Source organism: Corvus cornix, chromosome 3 (assembly GCF_000738735.6).
Source record: "Corvus cornix cornix isolate S_Up_H32 chromosome 3, ASM73873v5, whole genome shotgun sequence".
NCBI lineage: Eukaryota > Metazoa > Chordata > Aves > Passeriformes > Corvidae > Corvus > Corvus cornix.
The window spans coordinates 61043845-61067224 of record NC_047056.1 but is presented as its reverse complement, the minus strand read 5'-3'; the positions used below and the strand labels follow the sequence as shown (position 1 = coordinate 61067224).

General features: G+C 38.6%; 1 protein-coding gene across 17 annotated transcripts in view; it reads right to left on the bottom strand.

Moving 5' to 3' along the window:
* Positions 1-23380, bottom strand: part of PTPRK (protein tyrosine phosphatase receptor type K) — a 387506-nt gene that overhangs the window by 59102 nt on the left and 305024 nt on the right. For all 17 annotated transcript variants that reach the window (XM_039568293.1, XM_039568298.1, XM_039568297.1 and 14 more), the window contains exons 11-13: positions 21130-21235; positions 14066-14339; positions 11185-11221 (exon numbers count right to left, since the gene is read on the bottom strand). In XM_039568293.1, the coding sequence (XP_039424227.1) occupies positions 11185-11221; positions 14066-14339; positions 21130-21235 (417 nt within the window). The remainder of the gene's footprint in view (positions 1-11184; positions 11222-14065; positions 14340-21129; positions 21236-23380) is intronic.

The following is a 23380-nucleotide window of genomic DNA, read 5'->3' as shown; positions in this document are numbered from 1 at the left end:
GTTTTATGTATGAGTTCATGTTTATGTATTTCCCTTAATTGCCTATGTATTAGTTCTAGAAAGTTCTCCCATCTTTGACGCCCCATTGGTTGACTCATGTAATCTCCTCCCATAAGTTATCCCTATGGGATAGCCCCCCCTATTGGCTCCTCCCCCTTAGTCAATCCCCATTGGTTGTTTCCCCTTATACTGCCCCCTTTTTTTCCTGAGAGTAAGAACCTTGGACCCTCTCATTCCATTGTGTTTTGTCCCTGGACCCTCCACTTGCAATAAACCAGCTGGAACCCATACAAGAGACCCCTCTCTCTTCCTTTGCCTCCTCCAACACCTCTTCAATATCCTTGTTTGAGGCTCGCTCCTTGTGAAGGAGCTGGCCCTCTCCGCTTGCTGCAGCAGAAACCAAGGATGTCTGCAGCTGGACACCGTGCGGTCTCGGGCAGCCCTAGCGGTGGTGTCAGAATGGGAACTACCTTACAAACTTTCTAAATTTTGGAATATTATCAGATAACTGACCCTTCAGGATTAAATCTTTATGAACTACCAGAAATGAGAAACGCTAAAGAATTGTGAGAAAATCCGTTTGCATTTGCAGAAAATAATTACAGCATGTTGAATTACCAGTCCTTATAAAAGTTGGTACAAAATTCTAGGGGATGCAGCAACATCATTTCAAAAAAGAAATGACAGACTCAATTCTGCAAAATCTGTGAAATTAGAAACAGATCAATGGTCAATTTGAGATTTGCTTGGCTACATGTTTTCTATTGTAATGGGTCAACAAAAAAAGCAAATTCACACCATCCGGATGGTGTTAGTGTACATAAAAATTAAGATTCACATTAAAAAATGCCTGTACTTGTGTAAATCAATGCCTTCCATATGTTGAGGCAATTTGAATGCCAATTACAGTATCTGTAGAATCCTGTCCCTTCTCTCTCTGATATGGAAAAAGGCTCATCTGTTGTTAAAAACATGGATATAGTATTAAAACCTCTTTTAACTGTTCTGGCAAAGAGTCAGCAATTTGATTTTTCTGTCATTACCTAATGGTCCCAAGAATAAGTTGTACAACCAGAATACACATCTTCATATCATAGAATAGTTTGGGTTGGAAGGAACATTGTCATCTAGTGCAATCTGGGCCCACTACTGAACCTTGGGGCCTCCAACTAGACTCTGTGCCACTGACTACGACCCTCTGGGATCTGCCATTCACCCAGTTCTCAATCCACATCACTGTCCACTCATTAAGGCCACACTTCCTGAGTTTGCCTATGAGGATATTGTGAGACTGTGTCAGGATAGACAATACCTGCTGCTCTCCCCTTAACCATCAAGGTAGTTGCTTCGTCATAGAAGGCAGTCAGATTGGTCAAGCATGATTTCCCTTTAGTGAATCCATATTTACTACTGGACACTCATGTGGATAGAGGTGGCCTCCAGAATGAGATGTTCCATTGACTTTCCAGGGATATTGAGGTCAAGCTGACTAGATGGTAGTTCCCTGGGTCCTCCTCCTTGCCCTTTTTGAAGACTGGGACGTTTGCTTTCTTCCAGTCCTCAGTTATCTCTTCTGATCTCCATGACCTTTTAAAGATGATCATGAGTGGCTTAGCCCTTCTTGTTGTCCTTAACACCCTTGACCAGATTTAACTCCTTGGCCTTGGCCTTCCTTGTTTCATTTCAGCTTACTCTGACAATCTCTCTGTATTCATTCCAAGTGGCCTGACCCTTTTTCATTTCCTGTGTATTTCCTGCTTATGTTTGAGTAATGACAGGAGTTCTTTGTTCATCCATGCAGGTCTCTTGCTCCCTTTGACAGATTTCTTTTTCATTAGGATGCATCGTTCTTGAGCCTGGAGAAATGGCAAATTCAGAAACACAGCAGAATGAGGGATGGAAAGAGTGATTGTGATTCCTGTTTTCCATCAGTACATAAGGACTTGGTTTCATTGTCCCAGGAAGACTCAACATTTTCATGATTCTGTGAAGTGTGCAGATACAACGTTTTCACTACTATATTCACTTTTACCATACAGTGCCATTCAAATTTTATTTGAATGTTATGATGGCATAAGTACCTATTCTTCACCAGAGCAGGAAATCTTCAGATTTAATTTCCTACACTGTGAAACTGATGACACATAAGTGAGGATTTGCCTTAAACTTATCCATTAACCACCTCATTATGCTGCCTCTGAGCTATACTCTTCAATTCAACTGCCCATAGAAGCCAGTTTTGGGCAATCTGTTGTCTAGCATGATAAGCAGGTCTGGCATAACTGGATGTCCTGTAATCTTGCTTCAGTGCTAACAATGTGACAGCAATTTAGGAATGCATCATTCAGGGCAATATCCTGCAGTTTTATGGCAGCAAGGGCATGAAAGCAATGAGCTGGAAATGGTTTGGATGCTAGATATGGAGACGATAAAACATCCAAGTTTTGTAGCCATACACAGAGTGACAACAACTAACATACAATAGATATTTAGTTTTATTTGAAGCCAGATGCCTCTTATTTCAGACATGCTGCTTTAACATCCTAAATACTATATTGGCTTTTGCTGCTCCCTGCATGCCTTTGCTATTAACTCGGGTGTTCTGAAAAAAGTATATTGGTGAAGTAGCATTGCTATTCTCACAAATTTCAGTTGTGTAGCATCAGCACAGACTACTGCCTCAGGATATTTTCCACCACAGTAAGGTTAGAGCAGGACCTCTTTTTCCCTGTGGGAAAAATGGCCTGGCCAAACTTCTTGGGAGAGGTGCTGAAACAGTCAATAATACGTAGTCTGCTTACATATGTTTGAATAACCAATACTCAGTCATCAGCAAAGAGCAAGGAACACAAGTCAGCAGATTTGGAACCTCTGATTTAATGTTCAGGTTAAATATTCTGGCATCTATATGGTACTGAATGTGGTTACCTTTCCTGTTGATTTAACAAAGCAGATGTTAAACAAAAGCGTCAAAGCATGTAATATATTTCATGACCTCTTTGACAGTAAAGGGTGCTGGAAGTCCCTCCTGATCAAGAACCTTCATCGCTGTGCAGCATGGAGTATATTCACAGTCCTTTCCAGACTGCTGAACTCACACAAAAGTCTCCAGACACTTCCTAAGTTCACAGCATTGAAAACACCACACAGGGTTGTAATTCTGTTCCCTATGCTTTGAATTCACCTGGCCACAAAAATTGTTTTAACAGTGCCTGTAGATACCTCCTGCTGTGACAGACAGATGTGTGATAACCACGTTGTTTCTAGAAAGATCACCCTGCCTACAAGGTCCATCTGCAAGCCCTTCCAGGTGGCATCTTTCCAAAAGCAGCCTGGTTAGTACACAACTTCACACCAGACCAGAAAGCAGCATGAGCTCCTGAACTTCAGAGCCATCCTCTCCTTATGCAGCTGACAAAGTCCCAGTCTCTGTATTCGAGTAACTTGGCAGCAGTGCCAATCTACCATACTGACTTGCTCTGCAACACATTGGAGTGTTTAGGAAGTGCTACTACACTTGGCAATGCTGCTCCTTGTTTCTAGATGACTATCTGTAGAACTTAGCGCTCTGTCAGAGATGACATGCAAATAGTTTAATAAACCCTTGTAAAGTTCATGACAATAAGGTGGGACTTATTTTCATGTAGTTAAAAGTGTTCAATCAGATACAGAGAAACATGGTGACGCTAATTTCACGGTCTTAAACTGTTTTCATAAAAATGAATGAGCACATTTCTGATTTAGATGTTGCTGAATTTCTTCTTAGTTCTTTGGGCACCATTCTTTTCTGATGTCCTCCTTGTGTCCTTCCTGTCCAGGTGCACAGTGAGCAGCCTTACTGCTCAAATATATTTTGTCTTCTATTAAAAATATCTTGGCATTAGGCAGCTGTTAATACAAGAATGAATAATTGCAAAGATTACTTCCTCTGTGGTAAGGTGTTGCCTACTGATGCAACATTTTATGTTTGGGTTTTTTTCAGTTGGATTCAAGCAGGTTTGACCTTGAGGTTTCATTTCTTCTAGCAGTTTTAAACATGACCTTTTGGATGCAGCTGAGTACGGTGAAGACTACCTCCCCGTTGCCTTTCACAACCACTCCATCATATACTGTCATTTCTACTGTGCTTTCAGAACTGCTTATGCAATTGTTTTAACCTAGAAAACATTTAAATTATTTTGACTTAGGTTAATTAATTTCGGCAAATTTGAGTGACGTCAGTCATTTGTAACAGGGATAACAAAGAGCTAGACAAGCACTTTTTTCCACCAGCTTTGTGACCACCAGCCATACATACTCCTTAAGAATCTGATTTTTTGTGTTGGCTTATGTATGATCTGCTAACATCGACTCCTCATTATTAATGATCATATCATCAATCAGCCACATAAATGATTTTTGTAGTGCAGGAAGGAAGCTATTACTAGTCCAACACTGAATGCATTCATGACATCTTCTGCAACAACAGCACATCAGAACTAAGGACAGCAATGACCAGTTAGGGATTGGAGCATATCATTACTACTGGAGTGTCATTCAAGTTTTCATAACCAATTCCAAAGCAATCTGGGACTTTCCTATAAAATTCCAAATTCAGTAAATGTGTCTATATTAAAATCTCCCAATCCAAAGAACCTTTCAACAGAACTGATCTCAGGTATGACTGATTTTGACCTCATCAGTTTGAACTGTAGCTTCTCTACTGGAACTAACAAGGGTGGTAAGATACCTGAATGTAGGGATATTTCCAGCATCAGCAATTTGTGGCTTTATTTGGTTTGATATTCAGCTTATGTGTAAATTATGTGTGTGGCAAAACCTACTCTGGGCTGACTGTGCTGTCACGCTTGCCAGTGCAGAGCAAGTGTCATCCTGGCTGAAGAGTACTGGCTGCATATAAACACAATTTATAATTCCTAAAGACCCGTTTTTCCTTCTTTCTTGAAAACAGAGCTGTCCCAGGGCTGCTCTAAAACTTCACTGCAGTACACGAGCCAAATTCTTGTTGCTCCAAGGCTGAACGTGCACATGAAATGCCTGTGACAGGCTGTTAGAGGCAGCAATCTCTGCCTGATCTACCTCACACACTCTTCAACCCCAGGCATTGCAAGAGGCCATTTTAGTCAATGGTACAGTTAATCACAATAGCAAAGGAAAGTGTACATAGGCTGCCTGTGTGAAAAGGGGCTGAGACCAGTCCAATCAGGGGATGATAGAGTTTGCCTTCTCTAAACACTTGTAATTTTACAATGACACAAAGAAGATAAACACCTAAGGAAAGACAAATGAGAAATTGAGAAAGAACAGTAAGAAAAGAGGAGCTGAAATACACCCCTGCACCCAGAAGTATTATCAAAGGGTACTTTTAAATGCACATTTATTATAAGGAGAATGAAGGATTTTCAATTGCAGTTAAAAATCTAACGAGTTTTTTGAAAACTTTATATTTCTACCTTTATGTCTCCATACATTCTAGCAATGGATGCAAAACACTGAATGCCCATAGTCTGATTCATGAAATAATATACATAATAGCTGAAGAGACCTAATAATCCAAGCATCTACTAAAAGAGCATATATGCTAAGATGGTGACCCTTGCGACGTATCAACATTCCTTCTCTAATATTTAAATACAAAATTGAATACTCTACCTGAGTTCTTACTTCTAAAATTCTTATTCTTTAGGAAATCTTTATATTGCTAAGATTTCAATCTTTGTACATACATGAAAATATTCACATTATAGGTTTTGTGTCTGGATATCTGGAGGTGTCCCTCCCTTAACTGTTTTTTTAATAACCATCATCAAATACTCCATCAAGGGATCATGCAATTTTTTGTTTACAACCAAAGGTATTACTTATCAGAACTAGCAGATGTGGTTCCTTGGTGAGCTACTGCAATTTCATATACAAAAGAGAAAAATATGCCATGCTAATGTTCTCTTTCCATCTTTGGAAAACTCAGCAAGTCAACTAAATTCTCCTCTTTGTGTGATAAAAGACATTATGCAAAAGACCTCTGAAGTTTAAACATATTAAATGCTTTTCCTATGAATGAGTGAAAAAAAAAAGACGTGACTTAGGAAACACCTGCATTCTTCTCTATATTTATATTGCCACTTGGGTCTCCAGCTCCTATTGTGATGGTACAGCTCAAAGTCATTGTAGCAGCATTGATCAAAACGTATCAACAACAGTGCGAGAAAATTCCTTTCAGATACATTTACCATATTCCCTTCATTTGTGCATTAGTCGGTAACAGACATTTCTGAGCATCCTGCAACAGGAGGTGATTTGACTTTCACAAATTTCCCTAAGAGCAGAAACATCATCAGGAACAATTTCAAGGAAATAATTATGGTCTAGACAGATTTATGACTTCTAAAGACCTAATCCAAAGCACATTAATGTCAGTGGAAGGACTCCCATTGACATCAAAGGCCTTTGGATCAATCCCCAACTGCTGTGGGAATGAATTCAGAGCAGTAATGATGGTGGACTAAATGCACACTTGCAGTTGAAATGTTACCACCCAGACCTCTTTATTCCTCAAATCAGATTAAAAAGTCATTTTCTGCCCTTTCACAATTACTTCCAGATGCGCATCATCTCAAATGGCATTTTCATCCATCTGTATGAACCAAACATGCATAGAGATAGAGAAGTTCTATGCTGCCTGAACTAATAACACAAATGAAAACCACAAGGGAAAATAATGTTGGAATTGATGAAGTTCTTGTTTTAAATGTGGAATGAGAAACCCTGGACTTCATTTATTCCCTCTAACTACTCTGTGATAGAGCTGCCAGGCACACCACTTCTTTATTTACTGCCACAGTAGATTTCTTCTAATTAAATTTTCAATATTTTTCTCTAGCCCACTAAGCAAAACAAAAGAATACACATAAATCAGTGTTAGCCTCAAACTTGGCAGCCTGAAAACTGTCACAAATGTCAACTTCATATACTCTGCTTAATAACAGCTCTGCTGTCCCTTCTGTCCTCTTAAATGTCTATTTACATGCTAAATAATTTGAAGCATCACTCTTCTCTGACCATGTTAATCTAGTTTCATTCCCTTAGCAGTCAGTAACATTTTAGACTGTAAAATGAAATGCTGATGTTGTGTGCAAGTAGAAACCTGTTCAAAGTTTTACACAGTCAAACTCAACTCCAGGTTGTGACAGATCAACATCATCTATTACTTTGAAGTGCACACACCTTCTATTTACTTAAGTTTATCAACAGTTTGGTTAGGCAGGTTTGGTTATCATGTATTCATTCTGATATGTGCATCTTATGAACTACTCAGTGGTGTCAAGTTTTGCCAGGAGGTCTAAATTAGATATTAGGAAAGATTTCTTCATGGAAAGGGTTGTAAAGCATTGGAACAGACTGCCCAGGGAAGTGGTGGAGTCACCATCCCTAGAAGTATTCAAAAAACATGTGGATACAGCACCTGTGGACGTGGTTTGGTGGTGAACATGGTGTCTAGGTTGATGGTCAGACTTGGTGTTCTTAGAGGTCTTTTCCAACCTCAACAATTGCAGGATTCTGTAGTTGAAATCTGCCTTAATAAGCTAGTATTAGGAAGTTCAAGAACTTTCTTTAGGAAATGATATATACCAAGGTTTTTATCAAATAATACATATTTCCTAGCATTACTCCATCTTTCCATTCCTAATGAATATCTGACCTGCACTCTCAGTCTCTGCACTCTTCTCTGCTCTTCAGAAAACAAGGTTTGTTATTTTTTCTCTTTCTTCAGTTACTATGTGCGGGAAAGTTATTCGTGACTGGGTAATCTTACTATATAGATTCAAAAAATAATAAGGTAGAGAACAATTAAATGTTGTTGGAAAAAAAAAATTACACTGATCATGGGTTAGTAAGAGTTTCTGGATGAGAAGAGGATTCAGCTTAACAGAGGAAGGCAGTATCAGCTAAAAGTGTCCAAGGAATTAAAGTTGTTCACAGTTAATATATATTCTGGACTATATTTGTAATTGGAAATGGTGCTTTAGGTATGTTGTACTCATCACCTGTGATACAAGGAGTTATTTTTAACATTGTTTCAACTTGATTTCCTCAAGAATGAAAGCTTACGTGAACAGGCTGTGTACTGTCTGTAACTTTTCACACTCTCTCATCACTTCTGATAACTGGCTGGGCCAATTCACTCCATTCTGCAGAAGGGCAAAAGTTAGCTCTTAAAAGTGCCATGGAAGTAGGTGTCTAGAAAAAGGGGGAATCCTACTATTAGCCTAATTAAGGGCCATCAAAGAATCACTGGCATTCATCCTTCAGCTGCAAGTATACAGGAACTGCTCAGGAGGCTACTTTTTAAACAGGTGCTGCTCCAATTTTTTTTACTATGAAAAATTAACTCAGTGTATTACAATACACCCAACACTAGTACGTTTCTCTGTTTACTCCAAAACGTTTTTTGAAGACACACCAGGAAAGAGCAGCAACATATTTTAGTCATGATTTGGCACCATCTTTTAGATGACTTGACACTTCAGGGCATTTGTTATTGAAGCACATGAGAGCACAGCACCTGGAATATACCGACTAAAAAAAGTACAAGTGCTTCAATTTAAATTTGTTGACTTTCATTAGTTTGACACCAATCAAGAAAGCATTCCATCAATTCCCAAAGGTAGAAGGCAACCCTGGGAATGACGTGTGAAACCCATAACATGTTAACATACGTGTAAAGTATGTTGCTAGGGAGCTCTCAAAAAAAAAAAAAAAATTGTTAAGAATGAACTTCTCCAGCACCAAACCATGATGTTACTGTCATATTTTTTTCCCTCTTTACATCTTATTGGTGTGAATATACACAGTAGATAACACCAGATCCTTGAACAAGATAGAAATAAGAAAGTAACTTTGCTGGTAACAGTGAACTTCACTACCAGGGAGATTTTGTCTTAACATGCACCTTTTATGTTGTTCCTCCCTGCTCCCTTCCACCATAGCTTTTTATAATTTTTAATGCCTTTTCAACATGTTCAAGGCAAAATGCAGTTTGGCCACCTGTAGGCTGCTTCAAGTCACAGGAGATGACACAGAACTACACACTACATTAATAATGGAATACATAGTTTAGACAATTTTCTGGATTTTACACAGGTATGCTGGCTTTACTAGAGCGCATTAGGTAAGGTGGGTAAGGTGAGACAGGACTCTTTTCCCTATGAAAATGCTACAAATGTAACCAGGCATCTCCTATTGCCAATGATTCAAAGTGATCTTGCACACTACAAAAAATCAAACAAACAAATCAACAAACAAATCAGGGTAATCAGATGAGCATATACATAAACCAGTATATTAAGTATACTTTTCTTCGAGCAGACATATCATGTTATTACTATTATGATGAAAACATGGGAAAAAAATCAGTACAAGCTTTTAAAAAATGTAAATACTTTAGAATACCAGTATAACTCATTTGAGAAATATGAATGTACATGACTCTGAAGTGATGATTCCATATTAAATGCATTCCTGCAGAGGAAAAGAAAGCATTTGCTCCTAATGTTGCCTCCCCTTGCAATTCACATCTACCAATTAATATAAGTCAGATAAAACACTGATTTTTAGCTCTACTTTCAAGGAGTTTAGCACTGATATATCAGGTAATGCATTTACTTCAGGAAAACTTGTCTTCAGTCAGAGTGGCAAACACAATATATAAGACACAACGGTAAGAAACCTCATTCTTATTTTCCCTTTCTTTCAGTCTACAGCCATTAGGGGGAATGTGACTATTGCAGCAGAGGAAGGTGTACAAGCAACCACCAAGAGGTCTATTGCTATCATGAACATTGCTTTGAGATTGGGGGACTGCATGTGGTTAAGCAAAAAATAATTTCCTCATATGACAGGTGAATTCCCTTCCTGTTTTATTATTACTATCCAGAAAATTTATTATGAGAGAGACCATCGCTTTCCCATTCCACAGCCCTGAAATGTTTTAAGTTATTTCTGAGGCTTTCAAAACCCTCCCTAGACTCAAATCCTAGCAATACATGCTTGTGGTACATAAATATTTGTTTATGCAAATATATTTTAATTAAAACATTTCATCTTGCCAGGTAAACATAAGAAAAATAATGCTGATATACTTTTTACAGAAGGCTTAGCTCATGGTTTTAATTTCCTGTTTTTATTAGCTTACCTCACTTGATGAAAATATTAACACATCCTAAGAAGTACATTTTATTTTCTGGTTTCTCAAGAAAATGTTTGATTTCTACCATCTCATTAGAGGCATCAGCTTTTCATTGGAACAAGATTTAAATTGAAGGAAGTTATTGAAAAAATGGGGCTGCTGTGCCTCCACAGTACTTTAATACCCAGTTGCTCATATCTAAAGTTGTTTTTATGCTGAATATCAATATCCATTTAGAAAGAGACAACATAAGTACTGGGCCTCTGCAGAGGACTCTTTGGGCATTTGTAAGCTCCTTTCTTGTTTATGCTGCCAGAGTCTATCAAACAACTCTCATGTCGGCACAATCAAGCCACCAAAACAAATGGCTATAAATACAGTCAAAGCAAGAGATAACAATAAGCAGAACAACTAAGTCCTCATTTGAAGATGAAACAGCATTTTTGAGTGAGCAGTATGTGATTAACCTGCTGTGTATGGGGTCAACATGATTTATTCTCACAGCTATGCAGTCAGCCTTAGCCCTGGAACTCGCTGTCAAAGAGACAAGCCTTTCTCAAATCAACCCTCCCCTATGTCTCGCTAACACTTGGAGCTCTTACTTAGGAAAATTAACTGCCATGTCCTTCATTTAAGTTATTTCCACCCCTGCTTGGAAATAATTGTTAGTTTAACAGACAGTTTACCCACGTGGACTTTCTACTCCCCTGTCCATCTATTTACTGCCTGCAATGCTTCAGCACTCTAAAAGTAGATCTCGAAAAACACAGACAGGAGGGGGAAAAAAGAGGTGTCCCTATTTTGTCTAAATTGTGAGTATTGCTAGAACAGTACTCTCTTGGCTCAATACCAAAAGATAAAAAGCAGCAGACCATTACATTTTAACACAATCAAGTGGTTCAAAATAGAGGGATAGTACTGGCTTTGCTTTGATCCTTTAATAGCAGCACCACATTTCATTTAAAAAGTTACTTTGTGTCTGGGGACAAACCTCTTACCTTTTGTAGCTATTCGAACACACTGAGTTTTGGTTTCCTGTTAAGGAAAGAAAAGCAAACAGTCAGATCAAGGGCTTTTTCTTGCCCTACCCACTCCATAAATTCATCTTAGATCTACTGATCAGCTGGTACAACCCAACAAGGTTGCTGGTTGTTGTAAGGCTCGGGACTTAGCAGGGGAGGAGGCTGGGGAATTTGCCTTTATTGGACTATACTTTCCAGGATAACAATGGGGAGAAAAGGTGCAGGACAGCCCAAATATAGCAAAATTTCAGGTTATTCAAATCAAATGGAAATTGTGCCATAAGAATATAAAGAGAGGGTGCAGCAGTAAAAAAGAGGAGGAGTGGCACTCCTATTTATGTCTCGGCACAAAAATCCTGAGCCAGTGTTGACCTCCAGCAGCACTGTACAGCAGAAAAGATACATTTGCTCACCACTGCCTCCAAAATTATGTCTTGCTACATCCTGACACTATTAAAGAGTTGCCTGAAGCTCATAAGCAACATGCTCCCTCATGCTTCTGGGTGTGGACTGAGCACAGGTGCAGCCTGGGTGTCCCTCCACAGTTAATCTATAACCTATACAATCTGCCCAGGAGAGAGTGATCTGACAGAAATGTGCTTCAGAAGATGTTGCACATGCAAAGACAACTTGCGTGTAATTTACCAGTCTCCCCTTTTCCCTCAGAAGTTTGGTCAACAATTAAAACAAATGAACAGAGAAATTACTTGTTTATGCATAGTTTGGACAACCTGAACAGATGAGGGTCAATCATAAATGAGTTTTCTGACCTTACTGTAGAATGTGCAACTATTTTAAAGGCAAACATACTGAAATAGCATAAGGTTGTGTGAGAGGATGCAGCTGCTGTTGTATTAGATCACTCTAAACAATATTGGCATATAATTTGAAAATATAATAATGACAGTTTCACTCTACAAAATATGCTTACTCTATTCCCTCCCCAAATACACCCCTGGGATCTGTCTCCTCTTGAAGATTTGAAAGCAACAGGTAAAATATGTTGATGCTGGTTTGTAAGCACAGCTTGTAAAGAGCTAGCAAAACTCTAAAGTGAGGCACTGTAAGTGTTCAATAAGGACAATTTTTCAATCTAAATTAAAGCCCCGCAAAGTTTACTAATATAATCTTACCTGTTCTCCCTAGTTACTGGATTTACTTGTCTATTTCTGTTATGCCTACAAGGATCACCTCTTCTCAACCCTACCATGTATTTCAGAGCCTACTTTACTTCCCTCTGCCTATTTTGGTGATCCCACTGGTTTACAGCAAAGCTTCTGTTTAAATATTCTGCAGCTCAGAGGTTATCATACAACCACTAGATCTCTGTCCTGGCAGAATGCACTGCAGTTCCCCTCAAAACCTCCCCCTAAATCCCTGTAGGAACAGAAATTCAATCCAAAGTTTCAAACATAAGAAATCCATTTTAGGATTAAAATCTCTCACAAACTGAAATCAAGTTGAAGTAAAAAATTCTCTGTTCTTCCTCATTTTCTACTTATCTGTCAAAATACAAAAGCTAAAATAAATATTTATGTTTTTATTTAGTACTTTTACTTTTCCCTCCCTTTTTTTTTTTTTTTTTTTTTTTTTTTTTACTTTAGGGAATGAAACAAATTTCCTTACAGTGCAGTCTACTGGTAGTCCACAAAAACAAAGAGAATTATTTTTAGCAGGTGAGGGAAATAAGGAGGGGCGTCTAGAAGCCACCTTTTATTTTACTTTGTTTACTTCATTCAGGTCTTTAAATAAGAACTAAAGAAAGGGAGTGGTCTATTGAATCAGAAAAAAAATCTAGTTTTCAAACACCTTTGCTCCCATTCTGACTTGATGCATATCCAATTTTCATAATCAGAGGTAAAAGGTGAGATTTTCTTCAAAAGACTCCGAGGCAAGGCTGTCTGTTAGCAAGGATTTGTTTAGTCACCAGAGAGACCCAAGCATAAGGAAGGCGTGGTGGATTTCCAATGGTTCTGGTGGATATCAGTGACTATCAGTCTAGTTGTCCTTTCTAGTTCCTGTCTGAACTGTCTGGATACTTCAGTTCTCTAAACCGCATATCAAAATATTAGTTTTTAAATATTGCAAGGTTCTCTGTCTACCACATTTTCCCTTCTCACCAATACCTTTCCTCTCCCCCATTTTTCATTTACAAGAGGAAAAACCATTCAAGAGGAACAGCCTGGGGCTTGCAGAGCCACAGTTTTTCTTCCCACCTGGAATCTCAGAAACTCTCTCCCTGACACTTTTCTTCCTTCCATATGCATACAGAGCCAGTAGCAGTACTCAGCAGCAGAGTTAAAAAGAAACATCAAGGAGGTAATGAAGGTGAGTGATAGCCATAATTCTACAGCACAGCAGTGGTGCAAACCTGATGTACATCTTCTCAGAAAGACTCTCAAACTCATGGTGGGCCAGGGGTTACTTTCGCTTAAGAAAATTTTTACTTTTTATTTGATGTCCAGTGTGAGAGCCTTAAAAAGTTTGCAATATTTTGCTAGCCCACTGTGCAGCCCACACTGTTTATCCTGCAGTAATTTAATCTTCAGAGGAGTGCAGGTACTGAGAATTGGGGAAAGGACTGTGGATGTTATTTACCGAGGACACGGAGTCACAGCCCTGAAATTACTTCCCTCAGACAATTACTGTGAGATGTATTAAACTCTCATCTAGTAGCAGTTACTATGACACGAGGCTGATGTGAAATGTGAATGCCACACTGTCATGCTGTCACAGCACCGAGGGTATTTCAGTCATGCCACTGCCAACACCTCCCACATCCAACTCCAACAGTCCCAACTGTCACCACAGGCATGTCTTTGACTCCTTCCAGCAGAAAGGTGTTGTTGGCACTTGCCTTCTCGACGCTGCTCATGGCCTGGAAATAGATGTTGTAGCCTTTCCGAGGAGCCAGCGGGGGGTTCCAGAAACCCTGGTAAGTCCTGTTGTCACCCACAGTAAAGGGGGCTGGCTCTGGCAGGTTTCCTGGGGGAAGCTGAGCAGCAAAGTAATACGGTGACCCTCCACTAAGAGCAGTCTGATAGGTGACAGGGATTTGGTAGCACTCCATGGCACCAGTTTCTCGCTTTGTTCGGTGCGGGTGCAGCTCTTCAACAACAATCTGGTAGGCACTGGTGAGACAGGGGAAAAAAGGACAAGACAGGAGATGGATGCAGAGAAGAACCAAAAGCTGGAAATACAGCAAAGCTATTTATTTCAGCTGTTGGAAAGAAGCAGCATCCATTTTTTTCATGAAAAACAACGATACAAGACCTCTTATTTTTACTTTCTTTTAACCCTTATTTCTTTAGAAGAAACACAGGAACAACTGTGTTAAACTACAACAGATTAAACTCTTGGCTGATCAGAAGCAATCTGAAGTTAGCATTTTCCTTTGAAACAGTATTAGAGAAAGCTGAGCTTCAAGACCCAACATAATGGCTGCCTCCAGGCTGTGCTCGAAGCACCAATTTGCAGTTGTCATATCATTAGAGACAGAATGTGCTGACAGGCTTCTCCACCTCTTGACCTTGCTGTGGCTTGTATCTTGGCTCAGAGCTATGCAGATCCAAAGTACAAGTGACATGCTGTAATACAAGCACAGATGGACAGAAATCTGTCCATTCCACTGAAATAGACTGCCTCATTCCTCTACAGTTGTCAATGATAAAATGTTACAAATTGCTGAAGCAGAGAGTATTCAGCCCATCAAAACACCACCTCAATCTCCCAATACCTCTCTTTAAATGGATCATGGTTTGGTCACTTTTCAAAATCACCTGCTCAAAATAGAACAAGTAATTATAATTCTTCTTTCTCCTTTAGGGGAACTACCTGACTGCAGGATGTTACCAACTCATTATCAGCTTCCTCTGCCTTTCAGAAGTACAGAATTTACGTACTGAGAGCAGAAGGTAGTCCTTCATTTTATAAGAAAAAAGGAGGTTTGGAGGTTTTAAGGCATGTAGACAAGAAACCTGAAGCTTTTGAATTAAACTGGCATATTTGTCTGTCTTGGGTTTGTTATAAAGCTTTCTAAACAGAAAAGGTAAAATTGAACCAAATTCTTGAAGTGTCACTGCGTTGCTGCAAGGACTCTGAAAGGCAAAGACAGTCCTCTTCCTTTCAGAACTTATGGGGCAGCATTAAATTATTTTGTCAATTTTCTCTGCTACTGCTGCCCAGAAAACCCAATAACTGCAGTGGCAGAGATAAAGTATGATACTGGCGAATGGAAGAAAGAGGAGAAGAAATAAACTGGAAAATTAGTTTCATGTCTTTCTTGAGCTGAAAGAAAATGTTAGCATCCCCTTTACCTAGCACCTAAAAATTAAGCAGGAATGCGTCTTTCTTCCATTTCAATGTGTCCAAAAAGAATGTACAAAGTCATGTCAGTTTTGAAACTCCAGGTAGAAAAAAGAATGTAAAAAAAAAAAAAAAAAGTTAGATCTGGGGATATCTATTTCTCATAAACTGTCCACGAACTGAGCTCAGTTATACATCACCTTCTGTGGTAAACTCTACATATCAACCATCTCCAGTTAATGAGGACTGTACCACCAAATCACTTGCACAAAACCCCTGTATATCCAGCATATTTCTTTATGCCTCAAAACAAATGTACTAGCAAAAATTCCTAAAAGCACTGATATTTTAAAAGCTTGACAGGATAAAAAATATTTTTAAAATTTTTATTTATAATGTCCCAAGATAAGAAATTACTACTGGCATTCATTCCCTCCCTGGGCTGACCCTGGACCCAGGCAGGGTAAAAAAGCGTTTCAGAATTGGCCAGACACCAACTGGAGAGCACTGGGACACAGACACCACGTCTCTGCTGCCTGAATTATGCCGTCTTCTCTCATCAGCTGCCAGTGGATGGGGACAGACAGAAATTCTGCTCTCAGAAGTGACAGAAGAGCAGGAAGCTTGTCTGTGACACCCTGGCAACTTCAAAGGAGAGAGCCAGCAGGGACAGAGGAAGGAGAGTGCAATGTCTGCACGTGACGGAGTCAACGGTGCCCTGGAACAGTCTGGTTTGTCACACAGCTCCCAAGAGGAGACGCACCACAGTTACCATGTCAACCCCTCTTTCCCCATCGATTTTATAGAATAAGGCATAAATGGGGTATCTTCATTTTAAGGCACATCTCCTTTTTTAGGGTCAAGTCTCTTTGGAGATCAAAACAAATAATCAAACAGCATGACAATCATTGTTTAAAAGTCTCTTTTTATAGCATTCTTTAAAAGAACACTGTAATTTTTGAATAGGATGTAAAAGGTATAGAAAAATTTTAAGCGTGAGACCACAATAAAATCTGAAAGTTCTGAAAAACTTTCAAATAAATTAATTTATATAAAATATCTTCCAAAAAATGCTTTTTGGACCCCTACGTACAAAAATATACAATATGTGGAAAATAGGACACAGCTATACATATTGTAGTCATCTACACTTACTCAAGAGAAAAAATAGCAAATAACAGAAACTGTTTTAAGTCTCCAAAAAAGCTTTATTTTAAATTATTTTTTTAGATGCGTTTTCACAAAGTACATTTAAATAAAAGATTTTCCTATCCTCTTTAGAAGGGGGATCTGACAGTATTTTTCATGCAACATTATAGGCTAACAAGACATGGAGGAATACAGTCATTTACCTCTGGGCCCTTTGTGATACCATCTGTTTAAACCCATTTACTAAACACTGCAGTGGTTCCAGAGCAGCACTGTTACTCTATGTGCACATAATAATGGTCAGAAAGGACACCCTGCTGTAACATGTGATGAAACAAGTCAAAGCTAAATTTGCAACTTGAAAAGTGGGGTGTTCACTGGCTTCAAATATGTTTTGGTATCAGGTACTAGTGAAAATTTAGCTATGTACGCTGCTTATCCTTGTGTCTTTACATATAACTAATCTTAGCTTCAATTATCTTAGGTTTTCTATACATTTTTTTGTGCTGATGAGAATTCAGTTATTGAAAGAGCTTTCTTGTGACAGAAGCTGGGGGAATTCCTATAACAGCATTTTTTCCCAGTCTTTCCACAGAGCAGAGAAGGATTAAAAAAGGGAAATAGAGGAGTGGGAAGCTTAGATGACAATATTCCTTCTTCTTGATGAATAAAATAAATTCTGAGATATTCTGAAGAGTAATAAAAATTTCAGAACCTGCTACATAAGTCATCAGAATCATAAAGGCCAAACAGTTATCTGAGACAGCCAGGTAAGCAGAGAAATTTTGAAGATACATCAGCTGAAGAACTCCTCAGCTGAAATTTTCCATGAAGAAATTATTTTTCATGACAAAATCTTTTTTTTTTTTTTTTTGGTAATTTAAGAAAACCTGTACAGTACCTCCCTATTGACCAAGACAATTGCAAACAGGTGTAGGTCTCTGACAAAAGATCTTCCTTTTCATCCCTCCCTAAAAATTTAGGCTCCCAAAGAGATATGGCAGTGGTGAATGTTGTTCATACTTCAGCCCTATTCTGAGTAGACTTTAAATACCTGCTAGACATTTCTTTCTATGTGTCCAGTGGAGGCACATCTTCCTCTCCTTTGTCAAGCACCAGACTGACTGACGAGCCCAAGTTTCAGCCCCAGCTCTTGTAATTCTAATTGACAATGATTGTTTTAGTTGCTCCCTGCCATGGTCCCCTTAATTAATCTTGCTGCAAAATGAAAACAAACTAATTTTTCACATGGAAGTACAAGAAAAGCACTTAATCAAATAAAATAAATTTAATCATTAAAAATTTACTCTGATTCTGATGCACACTCTTTGTAACCCTGACCTGCAGTAGGATTTGAAAACAAAAAATTGTTTTTCTGGTACTCAGTTAGGAACCTTCAGAAAAACTACAGCAACAAATCACATCTTCAAATGAATCACCGAAGCACCATTGATTCTACTGACTGGAATCTCATCCACAAGATTAATGGTGAAACAATACACACTTCAAAGTGAGCCTGAGCCATCCAGCTTTGTCTCCCTTTGCATTTCTAGTTTGTAATTTTGTTTTAAAACTTCAGGAGGCCATAAAGAATGCTAGAGATTGCACAATAAAACCTGACAAGGAAGGTATGATTAGAGTCATGTTTAAACTGTGGTGACTAGGGCAGCTAGGCAGTGTCTTAAAGAAACACCACTCATAGGTTATGATAAGGTTAATCTGTTTGCTGAGTGGCTGTGCTGATGGGGAGGCTATGATGGAAATCTGACCATAGCATAATTCTGTTTGTAAAAGCAAAAGAGTATCAGACTAAACTTGTTTTCCGTTTACTTCTTTTTTCTTTTCCTATTTTTTAAAAAAAATTTTAAACATGAACCTACTGATATTAAATGAAATGACCATCTACAGATCCCGAGATTACAGGACTGGGTAGAAACAAAACTTTTCAAAAAGCCAGTTGTATTCTTCAGGGTCAGGCTAAATAACAGCATCTGAGTCGCTTCTACTCCATCACAGCTGCAGGCACAGTGATCCATTTTTTCCCCACCTTCCTAGTAACACTCATTGTGGCAGTAAGCCAGCTTCTAGAGGAAACAAAACTGCAGTGTGGATGGAGTGAAGCTTCACTGAAATATATCATAAAGTTTAGCAAATGCATTGAATCAATTCAGAATTTGAGTGTGCTACATTTATCTCCTTATTAAGAAGCTGCTGAAAAGTACCTGACTGCATACGTCAGAAATACGCATACCTTCAGAAAAGGGAATAATACCATTCCTTCTGCATTCCACCAGAGAATGCTTCTCATTCCAAGTAAGGAATAAAACACCTGGTTGATTTTAAGAATAAAGCCCAAGTCTCCAGTTATGGTAAAGGACTTATTTCCTTGGCCTCTTGATGTTAGAAACTTGATGTTATATCTTAGATTTTAGAAATTAACTCAAGTGGAGAGGGAGGATGACAGAAAGGAAGAAAGAAGTATGCTTTTTGAGAACACAGTCAAACAACAGCGATTAATACTCTATGAAACTATGACTATCAAACTGTCTATTAACATTTAGCACATAGATCCTTCCTGCCATCTTCATAGGCCACAGTGACAAGCTCATGCCATTGAACTGAGGATGTTGTGAGGAAAACTGATGGAATATATGTGAGTTTGTGTGCTTCAGGTTTACTCTGCAGCAAGTTCTCATCTACAAGTACAGAGCAGAGAAACCAGAACTTCTTGATCTAGGTAATTTTCTAGCCCCGTGAGTAACTCTCTAGCCACATCCCATCATGCTACCAGTTCACAAAAGAAGCACCCACCCAGGAGAGAAACCCAGGACCCAAGACTGACACCCTGAAGCTGCATGGTGGGATTGAAGGTGGAACCCTGCTGCTGTCAGCCCAGGATTGCCCCGGAGCAGTTGCTGTAAAGAAGATATGCACCACTATCAGTAGATCCCAGTGGTGTCCGGCAGGGATGCTCTGGGCAAGAATTTGCCTCAGCTCCCTCAGGTGGCCAGACACAAGACTGAAAGGATGTTGCATGGATTACATGAGAGAATAGGTATCACATTACCCAAACAAGGACAGCTTTCATTAGGGCCAGCACCAGGACACTTAAAAGTCTTTAAAAGCACCTACAAAGCCCTAGAGGAAAGTGAGTTTAAGCACCTTCAGATTTGAGAGCATTTTCAGACCACAAGTCTGTTTTCCAAGGTATTAATTTAAAAAATCTCAATTTTAAGAATCCAAGTTCCTTACTGAAAGCAGTCCTGTTCCACAAAAATCCCAGGTTTGCCCCAAGGCAATTTCTCAGAAATGAATGATCCATGGGAATACAATTTTAAATATAACACATCAAAACCTCCTTTAAAGGGGATGAATCCGGATTTTCTTCTCTGACAGAATATAAATAAATAACTTGATAATATAAATCATAAGAGTGACTACATGATAAGCACATAAAAATGCATATAGTTATGTGACTCATCCCCACTACATTCATGTAGAACTTATATTCCCCTTAATGGAAATAGACTTAGGAAACAATTAATTTTCCTCTACTTTTAGGATTTGGGCATGTTACTCAACATCAGCTGAGCCTTGATAGCTGACTTAATGTAACACAGAATGATTAGCCCCTGTTTCTCTAAAATGTCACAAGGGTAATAGCATGAAAACCTCCTGATGCTCAGCAGCTAATTAACCCCCAATTAGTCAACCCTGCCCCTGAATATTGCTGATGCTGCCACATCAGTAAATCACAAATGGAATCAAATAATATCATAAAATTTTTACACTAACAAGTAGAAGTAAAGAGCAGGATGTGGACTAATCTTTGCAAATAAAATTAAATTATCTCTCAACAGAGAGCAGAAATGGAAAGGCCCCTCAAAGTTAACATAAATGAAACATTTTAATATGATTAGAGGACACGCCAAATAAAATTTAATGGCTTGCTACATGATTCCTAGTAAGAAGCACTCTCAGAAGAAAAAGGTCAAATAGTTTGTATTCATCACTATTATTCTCCCATTTCCCCACGGCTTCCAATTTTCCAATCATACACATATGCTATAGAGTAGCTGACTTTGAAGCACTGGAGAGGAAGTGTTATTTTCAAATCTACTTTCTCACAAACACCTTTCAGTGTCATATTTCAGAGGCACTGTGAGAAAGTAAAATGAAATTATAATGGCTAGAAGGTGGTCTGGGGACCCTATATCAAACAGGTCAGGTAGCTGAATGATTCAGGTCATGACTACCTTTAAAAAAAAAAACCTGCCAAACCCAGATTTTTTTAGTTACACGTCTATTGACAAGCTAGGTGTAGGTAAGAAAAACAATAGTGGTGTAAAATTACTATCACTCAGAAATGAACAGCTCTATGCATTGTGACACAACAAATATTCAACTATAAAAAGAAACTCTTCTTGATTTTATTTTTTTAAAAATATATATTTTTTTAATTTTTACCTGATAGGTGCACCTTTGGCCTGTGCAGGTCTCAAGAGTACAGTTATTGTAGTAGCAGTTTCATTGAGAGATGCATCGACTCCTTCATAGTCTGGTAAAGTGGGAGCTGATTAATGTTGAGAGGGAAGGAAAAGAACAAGAAACAAATCAGTGAAAACATTTGGAATTTTTATGAGGTTTTGGCTGTTTGGAGTATAGAACAAAACCACAGTCATTATCAGCCATGTGAGTATTTTTAGACAGTTTCTCCAATCAGGCATAATCTGTTACTACAGCATGAATGGGACCTCATCAACAATTGATAACTCTATCCTTAACTGCTTCCCATCAAATCACGACACCTCTACACTTAAAACAGGTTTATTCAAGAAGGACAGAAATAGAGGGAGGAGGTGACTGACAAAAAACACTAAACTACAAAAAAAACCATTTTGGCCTCAATTTTTCTACCCTTCAAATAACTACAGTCATCATGTCAAAGACCCAACTTCTACCATCCTCCGCCAACAGTTTAAGAACCTTTCACATTTCCTCTTGAATGTCATGGGAAACAATGCTAATGCCAACCAGCGTCCAGGAAAACTGGGACTTATATAGACATGCATGTGTGGACTAGAACTGGTTCGGGGAGTCTATTCCCATGCCCATTCCTATCAATGGGCGGCCAAGCTGCTCATTAATCAGCTTCAGAACCGCTATGAAAAAACAAAATGGAAGTCAAAACCAGAAGTAGTTCAGGAACTGCTTCACTGAAGGACTGTCAGACTGTCATGCCTTCATGGCAGCAATATTTGTTGTGGGTGGGATCGCTAGTGTTGGCAATTATGTCAACCATCCAGCTTTAATCTGCTGCCTGTTACAGTCCTCATCAGTAATACTATTGCTGATTTCAGCCCTGGTGCAAGGAAAGAAACAGGATTTTCTGTGAATTAGAAAATGATAGATTTCTAATCACTGTTAATTCTTCACTAGTTTGAAAACTATCTGCATGTTTGGGGTTTTTTAAAGTACGTGGCTGTATCATTACAAAATCATGAATGAAGCCTGTATATTTCAAAATGAACTTTCACAAAAAAATGTCTCCTAGCAGGATGTCAATCATTTAAGTCATAATAATTTAACAATACTATATCAATAGATAGAAGAGCTCTGAAAGATTAAAAGCCTTGCTTCATTAGTCCTAGATCCTAGATGAACACAAAACCTGCTCTTATTTCAGGAAATATTATTTGATAGAATTAATGTTCATTTAATGTTAATTTTAAAATTACTGCTTACACCATGTTCACTAGAATCAGAGTAACCACTTGTAAGCTTAGTTAAAAGGAATAATTTCACTCCTCAGTAAGCTAAAATTAGCATTTTCTGAAACATGCATTGCTGCATATGAAGTATCAGTCATGCAGAGTGAAACTGGAAAACAGCTCAGCGTAAAGCAGGATAGAAAGGAGAACAGGCTGGAGTTCAGATACAAGCAGTGTCACAGCCTGCCTTTGAGCTTTCTTAGCATTAACCATGTCTTGCCAACTAACAGATCCATACTCTGTCTAGAAAGTTGTGCTATACTGGATTCTGGACAAAATTCCCAAAATTTCTGTGTGGAAAAGAGGGCATACCTGAAGAAGCCTGAATTCGTTGTAGTCCTAAATAATCCAAACACATTGAGGCACTTTTTTCCTCAAAATACTGAAATACCAGACATGCTAGCAAGATACACACCTCTTTTCTTTCCCTTCTACAAAGAGGTTAGAAGACAAGTATGCAAGTACCACACCACCATTATATCTGAAAATTTATGAATTAGAATTGGTTGTGAAGAAACGCAAGGACCTTAAAACAACCTGAGTAAAATATCAGACTTCAAAACAACCTAATAGCTACATAAACAGAACAGAACACATCATTTGGGGTTTTTTGGTGCATTGTTTGGGTGTTTCAAAGGGATAGGGATAGGACTGCTAGTGCTTACGTGCTGGGGTGGAATTCAACAAACTGCTCCAGTTAGCTATGACAAATACAGCATTTCACTTGCTACATAATTCAAGGAGCTCTGCCTTGAATTTTGTCCCATTTTGATTTATGTGTGTGTTCTCATGTATTGTGAGGAGACTACGTGAATAGTTTCCCACAAAAATCATAGGTGCATTCCACTACATTATTAACTTCTCTTTACAGGACAATCTGAGTTACATTATGACAGATATAAGGAAAATAGCCTGCTTTGTGATGTTTAAATTTCTAAATGACTGAC